At 53.4% G+C, this 8,595-nt stretch overlaps 1 protein-coding gene across 1 annotated transcript; it reads right to left on the bottom strand.

Annotated features, from left to right (window-relative positions):
- Nucleotides 1-6,043: 6,043 nt before the first annotated feature.
- On the bottom strand, nt 6,044-7,919 carry LOC122364269. The gene is made up of 2 exons (XM_043334488.1): nt 6,311-7,919; nt 6,044-6,150 (listed from the first exon to the last, which is right to left on the bottom strand). Exons 1-2 carry the CDS (start codon nt 7,917-7,919, stop codon nt 6,044-6,046), a joined length of 1,716 nt encoding a protein of 571 aa, XP_043190423.1.
- Between the last annotated feature and the right edge of the window lie 676 nt (nt 7,920-8,595).

An 8,595-nucleotide genomic window follows, 5' to 3' on the forward strand; every position in this document is an offset into this window, starting at 1 on the left:
CACCGCACCCAGGGCTGCCAGTGAGTGTTTGGTAAGGGCGTGGTAACATGAAAACCTCGGTTCGCATGTCACTAAGGCACGCAGTGATGACATTAGCAGCAACGAGGTTAGGAGCGCGCAGTCAATATCAATGTGTGTCTGGGCACGAATGAATCAAAGGCGTGGATTTCCGACTTGGTTCTGTAGAAGTTGCAGGCATATCAAAGGTTTCGGCAATGTAGGCATTATTAAGAAAGGGATTTCCGGTTGTCAACGACAGTGCTAATTTTTCAACATTGACATTTGGTTCAGCAAGGGTGTGGTTTAGTGTTCAGTTAGAACTGTTCATTACATTTACTAAGGATCTACGTCTTCAAGAAGCTGAATTAACTGAGGCATTGTTGATCAGTTCAAACGGTTGTTGCAGACATCCAGCGATCAAACTTCCTTGGTTGATGGCAGCCATTTTTTGATGCGTCTCAGTTCATGTAACAGGGCAACCTCACGTATTTGTCCGGTGACATCGTGGAGCCCCCGCTGACACAGACCCAGTGGCTCCCGATGACAGGACGGCTCCTGAACGGGAGCGCGGTATAACGCGAGCTGACAGCACAATGACCACCACGGCTGGCTGACGTTATCGGAGACACCGCTCGCACGGACGCCTTTCTCGGGACTGAGGGTGGCCGCGTGGGTTGGGAACGTTCGCCCGGGGTCGGCGCTGGAACATGTCCCAATGACATCTTTGGAGCTCATAGGCAAAGGCATGCCCATGACATTTCATCAAACTCCTATTGGTGGCATCCTCGGATAGATCAAATTTTCCCCGTAAGATTCAATTGGATCATCAGTTAATTGTGTCTTGAAACATGTCTTTGAAACCATGTCTCTGTCATTTGTCAACCAACCCTCAGTAACACAGAGTAGCCACATCGCCATCCCCATCCCGGCCCGTGTCGGTATCGGTACTCACCACAGACGTTGAGCCAGCCCTCGACGCGACAGGGGTAGTCGTGCCAGGATGCCCGGCGGCGGCCGCGCCGGTCCAACGTGCCCGCAGGCATTGCGACGGGCTTCTCACGGGATTAGAGAGGTTGGTAACGCCTCACTGCCACCTCTAAACCCGGCTCCAGGACACACAGGCGGTGTCTGCTCTCGTCACTGTCACAAGTCGCCGCCACGGGTATCACTGGCACCCTTCGCCGGCACTGACGGCACTGTCTGCCGACCGATACGGTAATGAAGAAGTCGGACGATCGAATCACTCGATGAGCGCACCACGCACTTCCTTCAGACCGTGTACCGACAGCGCGCAACACAGTCGTCGCAGGTCACGTCCCGCGAAATCCCGGGTAGCGGTCACAATGTCACCGGAAACTTGCCCCGCCGTCACTGCCGGTGAGCCGTCACTCTGTCACAGCCGGCAGCCTGTCACACGTCACTGCACCGGCCGTCACGTAAATTCTGCAGTCTGCAGCGGTCGGTCACTGTTAATCCCGCGCGCCTGTATCGCTGACAGGTTAAATTGCCGTCACTGCCACGTCCTGTTCAGTTCAGACGCGGTGTTCGACGGACTCCACAGGTCAAGGAGTCGATCCGATGAACAGCTCTGGCTAGAGACGGACGGACCGCTTGAAATGTTCTGGAAAGGAGGGAATGATGAAGCTGAGATCACTTCAATGCTCCGAAATCAATCAAGCCCAAATTTAAAAAAAAAAAATATCACGCACTGTATGCACCGTTCATCGTATACATGAACGAACAAGAGCGGGTTGATTGAATAAAATCTTATGAACGTCCGGTTTTACAATGGCTACAAATACTTCGTCTCACCCAGAGGTGGAACTTTTTGTTTTTCATTGGGGTTGTAGTTTGCCGGAGCCCAGGGTATACCCCCACCAAAACCCGAAAAGTCCCCGGATTCGGCCCACTATTTTTCGGGAGGGGCCCACATTTTCATTAACAAAAAAAAAAAAAAAAAAAAAAGTGGTCCATCTCCAGGGAGAGACGGCTGACCCTGTCGTCCCTCCATTGGCTATGTGCCTGGTTGTAGGTACTCGGGTATCGCCAGTCGCCACCATGGTCGTGGCCATAGGCGGCGGAACGGGGAGGGCACCGGGGAACCGTGCCCCCTTTGATTTTGGCATTTTAACATTAGCCCTATGGGCGTTGCATGGAAAGAATGGGATCAAAAGTCGACAATGCCCCCCTTAATTGAGGGTGTTCCGCCGCTAGGTACTGGTCGTGGCGATTCGGAAACGGTAGGTAAACGCCCAAAATCACAGTCCCTATGAATACTTGTTTCTTTCCACATTTGACACAAACATTACTCAGTATTGGAGCAGGGCTCTTTCCCTACGAGTAACAATTTAAGCCACTCGTGGCAATTGACAGCGAAGACCTAAACAGAAATCTACGTTATTTTTAGACTAAAAAACTTAAAACGAGTCCATCTTGTATATTAATGCCACTGTCGTCTGGAATACGTCTATTACGGAAACGGGTAGTATAAACCGGAATAGTGACTGATCAGACATGATATATTTTGCAAACGAGGACAACATACCGAACACAATGCCGCAAAGGAACATAACACTGGATCTAAATTATCTCAACCTGAGGAAACTAAATAATAAATGCCACAGCCTTTTCATATCACCGAATACTTCAATTAACTAGATGATCTTCTTTTTTCAACGAGCAAATGTATTATGCATTGTTTGGCGAATCGTAAACAAAACGCATACTCTTCACAGCCACGATGGCTAGGAACACATAGCGGCTTGTCTGCCCCTGAGACACTGAACGTACACCGATTTTCAGCTAAATCGAAAGACCCCGCCGTTTACCGTTAAAATGTTAGTTGGCCGTTAATTCGTTAACGGTGCAAAATACCACCCCAAAGAGGTACATTTTCAGAATAAGCGCATCGAGGAGGCCCTGTACACCGATTTTCAGCCAAATCGAAAGACCCCGTCGTTTCCCGTTAAAATGTTGATTGGCCGCTTACTCGTTAACGGTGCAAAATACCACCCCAAAGAGGTACATTTTCGGAATCAGCGCATCGAGGAGGCCCTGTATACCGATTTTCAGCTAAATTGAAAGACCCCGCTGTTTCCGGTTAAAATGTTAATTTAGCCGTTAACTCGTTAACGGTGCAAAATACTGCCCCAAAGAGGTACATTTTCGGAATCAGCGCATCAAGGAGGCCCTGTATACCGATTTTCAGCTAAATCGAAAGAACCCGCCGTTTCCCATTAAAATGTTAATTGGTCGTTAACTCGGTTACGGTGCAAAATACCACCCCAAAAAGGTACATTTTCGGAATCAGCGCATCGAGGAGGCCCTGTACACCGATTTTCAGCTAAATCGAAAGACCCCGCCGTTTCCCGTTAAAATGTTAATTGGTCATTAACTCGTTAACGGTGCAAAATACCATCCCAAAGAGTCATATTTTCGGAATCAGCGCATTGAGGAGGCCCTGGATACCGATTTTCAGCCAAATCGAAAGACCCCGAAATATGCTGCTGTGAGGATGATATTCGTTGCTGCTGATTTGACAGACGTCGCCAAAACCTTGCATTTGTATCAAATGCGTCATGCTGGCTTACATGTGAATTAGTTTGCATCGTTTGCATTCTGTTCGCGAACCTGTCAGTAAGATTATCAGCACTAATTATCGCACAGGATTGGTTTTTACTTTTTATGGTCGTCAACGTTGAGTTCAAGTGTCGTCATTTTAGCCAAATATTCGTGCTGATTGGTGGTATTGTGCCTGTCGCCACGTGTCCTCTGGTATTTCACACGCCAACGACACTTATTTAGCCGGATGATAGACAAGGACTGTAGGAGAGCGATGGGTAGATAAGGATGGTGAGGAAGACGCCAGCCGCTGCCCGATTCCAGCCTCTCGATGGCGAGACCACTGTAATCGGACAGATCAACCGATACTCCGGCGCCTCGATGGCAAGGGTAGCCGGAGCCGACTGGTCGCACCCCTGTCTGAGCGGAGACCCCGCACCCGAGCCTCGATGGCAAGACCCGGGGAACGAGTTTAAGCTCAGTGACTCGATGGCGAGACACTGTGGCCGCCTCCCTCACACACCCCGGAATAGGCCGTGTTATGAGTCCCGGATGAAAGGAAATGATCGGCTACTCGCACGCTATGAAGACTCGCTGCTGTTCACTGTCCCGTCCCCTTTTCCACTGGTCCAGCTCCTCTCCACACCAGTTAAGATATTTTCACTTGCTGTATTGTGCACCACCACCACACCACAGCCAGAGCACCACTTCCACCCACACAGCGAGCACTTCCCCGCCGAGCATCCAGAACGAACTCGCCCTCGAGCCCCGTGCGCCGACCCGAGGTCACCTCGCCGGCGCCCCGAGGGCAGGAGCCCACACAACCAATCACCGGGCTGCTTGCTATGGGGCCAGCTCAGTGCCGGGATAGCCCCAGGCGCCACGTGGTCGGCCGGCCGCCACATGGCCCGCTCGGAGGTCCGGGCGGCCCGGCCTGCAGCCGCCGGTGCTAACATCCCCCCGCACCGTGTTGCACTGCAGGGCAACACTCACGAAAGGTAACCGGCGTGCTGCCGTACACATCGCGTCGCTAACGCATATAAACCATTTCACATTCCAACAAATACGATGCTATTTCTTGAAACACCAGCAATTATAACATGAAACAAAAGAAAGAAAAAAAAAACACTTCCAGTTTCCACTTCGTGAAACAAGGATTAATGATGGGGATCAGTGGTATATCCGCACCGACGCACCAAGGCAACTGGCGACGTCATCACTGTTAGTCGAATCGCTGCCGCCCAAGCAGAAACCGCCACATCCGGGGAAGCTACCGCCCGGGCTGGTGTAGCCGAGGAGGTTGCCGCCACCCGTGCTGAGGCGGCCGAGGAGGCCCCCGCTGCCTGCGCCGAGGCCACTGCAGCGCTCGCGGAGGCTAATGCCTCCCACGTTGGAGATGGAGAGACGCTGGAGAGCCTCCAGAGGACCCTAGGTCCTCTAGTGCTTGATAGCGATTTGTCAGGATCGTGTAATTCCCGCTGGTTTATCTCACGGTTGCGGAGATGCCTATGTTTTTGTCTCTCCCAGCCCCTCGATGGCGAGGCCACTGGGAGTAGACGGATGGGTCGATGGTGTTCGACCTCTCGTTGGCGAGATGACCTGGGCGTCACTTGATTCCGACGCCAAAGTCACTGACAGTCCTCTTCTAGGAAGCATAGCTTGATTGCAGGTCTGGTGTAGATTCTCCCGCCAGAGGTTCTCAGTTCAGCAGACCTCACTATGCCGTCTTCTCCAGGAAATACTCTTGTGATACGAGCCAATGGCCACGACCCCCTGGGCATATTTGTGTCTGTCATGAGAACCAGATCCCCCACGCGTAGGTTTCTGGTTTCTCGGTGCCACTTGCTTCTGCGCGACAAAGTTGGCACGTATTCTCGCGTCCATCTCCGCCACACGTGCTCAGCGACTGCTTGAGCTTGTCTCCAACGCCGACGACTGCTCAAGTTTCCGTTTCTTGTCAGAACTGGCGCAAGATGATGAGAAGCGTGACCCAACAGAAAGTGATTGGGTGTGAGCGCCTCGGCGTCAGTTGGGTCGGAGCTTACGTAGGTAAGCGGCCGACTGTTCACCATGTGTTCAACTTCTGCAAACACGGTCAGCAGAACTTCGTCCGTCAATACCTGTGAGCCGACTACGACTTGCAGGCACGTCTTTACAGATCTGACCATGCGCTCCCACACCCCACCCATGTGGCTTGCGGCTGGTGGATTGAAGCGCCAGTCAATTTCGTAGGAACTCAGTTTCTCTGGCATCTGCGCCAGAACCCCTCGGAGCTCTTGACGAAGCTCACGGTTGCTGCCGACGAAGTTTGTCCCACGGTCTGAGAAGATGACTTCCGGCTGCGATCTACGAGCAAAGAATCTTCTGAGGGCCATGATACAACTGTCTGTATCTAATGAGTGGGCCACTTCTAGATGTACAGCTCGCGTCGCCAGACAAGTCACCAGCAGTCCGTATCGGGTCTCCGTTTTCCTGAATCTTTTCACATGCAGCGGCCCGAAGAAGTCGACACCAGCGTTTCGAAATGGCCGTCCAGCTTCGAGTCTCTCCCGAGGGAGATCAGCCATCCGCGGTGGCACAGGGGCGGCCCTGCGACGGCGACAGAAGGAGCAGTCACGAAGCTGCGCCTTGATGACTGAGCGTCCTTGCGGAATCCAGTACTTCTGGCGCACCAAGTTCAGCGTGTGCTCAGCTCCTGCATGACCATGACGAGTGTGTTCGTGCTTGATGACAAGCCGAGCCAGCTCACTTTGCCGTGGAAGGATGATTGGGTGTTTGGCTTCCTCCGAGATGCATGCCTTGCCGATGCGTCCCCCGACTCTGACCAGGCCGTCCTCGTCCTGAAACGGGGCCAGAGGAAGCAGAGAACTGGACGAAGGCAGCGGCCGTTGCTGCGTCAGACAGCGCACTTCTTCAGCATAGGACTGCGCCTGTTCCCTGGCAACGACCCACACCTCCGCTGCTTGCAGTTCCGAACGTGAGAGTGGTCCGGTGGCCTTCGGCAGCTGTCCTGAAAGACACGCCTTCATGTTGCGCGTAAAGCGCATCGTCCATCCAACGACTCGCTTGAACTTCCCCCAGGATGAAAACCTCGCTGGAATCGGTTCCTCTGATGTGCACTTGGTAGTCGTGAATACCAGCGCGTCCCGCATCTCTTCATCCTGTGCCAGCTGGGCTAGCTCCTCTTGAGGTGGCCACTGGCTGACGTCCTCCCTCAAGAAGGTGGGACCCGTCAGCCACCTGCCGTCCTGACTGAGCATGAGCACCGAAACCCCTCTGGAACAGTCGTCAGCGGGGTTGAGCTTCCCAGGAACGTGGAGCCAGCACGCGTTGTGGGTCAGCTCGTGAATCTCAGCCAGTCGGTTGGCCACGAAGGTCTTGAACCGTCGGGTTTCATTACCAAGGTACTGCTGAACGACCTTGCTGTCCGTCCAGCAGAAGATGTCATCCGGTGGCTGAGTGATCTCACCGAGGACGGTAGCCACCAGACGCGCTCCAAGAACGGCTGCTTGCAGCTCCAGACGGACAATTGATAGTCGCTTCAGTGGAGCGACTCGGCACTTGCCGATCAGGAAGCGACAGTGGTGTAACCCATCGCTCGAAGTTGTCCTCCAGTATGCCACAGCGCCGAACGCACTCTCTGACGCATCGCAGAACACATGAAGTTGGCGTCGCAGTGTCCCTGGGTCGCTGGGGTTCACGCAGCGTTGCATCACGACTTCGTTCAGCTTCTCTGCTTCACTCAGCCATTCCAACCATTGGCTCAGCTCAGGTTCGGGTAGTGGCTCGTCCCACTCCAGATGTTTCCACCAGAGTCGCTGCATCATCATCTTTGCTCTCACGGTAACAGGAGCAGCAATCCCCAGAGGGTCAAAGATTGTTGACACTTTGCTGAGCACACCACGCTTGGTTGCACTCACTTCTTTGGCTTGGAGACGAAACCCCAATGTGTCCTCGTCTTCCTCCCATGCGATGCCCAGCGTCTTTTCAGCGGTGTGCGAGCTCCTGAGACATAGGCTCGCAGAGGCGCTGGCTTTCTCACTCTCTGGAACGCCTTTCAGCACAGCGGGGGAACTGCTTCTCCACTTCGTGAGGTGAAAACCTCCTCTCTCCAGTGCCTCCTTCACGTCAGCGTACAGCTGTTTGGCGGCGTCTTCCGTCATGCAAGAGAACAGGCAATCGTCCATGTAGAACGACTTGGCCAGTTGCTCGGGACTTCTACTGAGAACCTTGTCTGTCTCCGCTCCATAGTCCAGAAGTGCCTTTCTCAGCACGTAGCTGGCCGTTGCCGGTGATGACTTCGCGCCAAAGATGACCACCTCCATCTGATAGACGTCGGGCTTGCGGTGGCGCTCCATATCTCGCCAAAGAAAGCTCGATGCAGGCTGGTCTTCTGTCCGGATCCTCACCTGATGATACATCTGCTTGATGTCCGCGGTCACAGCGATCAGACTTTCCCTGAAGCGCATGATCACCCCAGGAAGGCTTTGTAGTAGATCTGGACCTGTGATGAGCTTCGAGTTCAGTGATACACCTTGGTATGTTGCCGCAGCGTCAAAAACGATTCTCAGCTTCCCCGGCTTGTTCGGGTTCACTACTGCGTGGTGTGGCAGATACCAACGCTTCTCCTTCGGTTCGTCCGCTTCTTCTGCTGAGAGCTTCCTTGCGTGACCATCCTTCACATATCCGTCGATGATGGCTTGGTACCTTGTAGCCAGTTCTGGCTGCTTGTCGAGTTTCCTCTCGATGGACTGAAGACGTCGGTATGCTTGGTTCCAGTTGTCCGGCAACATCGGTTCGTCTTCACCCCACAGAAGTCCAGCTTCATATCTGTCCCCCACCTTCCTGGTCTGCTGATCCAAGATTCGCATAGCTCTGAGATCTTCTTGAGATCGTGCATCAGAGCTGTTGATCATGGTGCCGAAGGCCTCGGTCGTCCACCAGTCTTGGACCAACTCTTGCAGACCCTCCAGAGCGTCTTCGGGAGCACGTTGACGCACGAACATGACTTGCCGCATTGTGCTTGGAATCAGG

The sequence above is a fragment of the Amphibalanus amphitrite genome, unplaced genomic scaffold (genome assembly GCF_019059575.1).
Source record: "Amphibalanus amphitrite isolate SeventyFive unplaced genomic scaffold, NRLGWU_Aamphi_draft 000665F_arrow, whole genome shotgun sequence".
Lineage (NCBI taxonomy): Eukaryota > Metazoa > Arthropoda > Thecostraca > Balanomorpha > Balanidae > Amphibalanus > Amphibalanus amphitrite.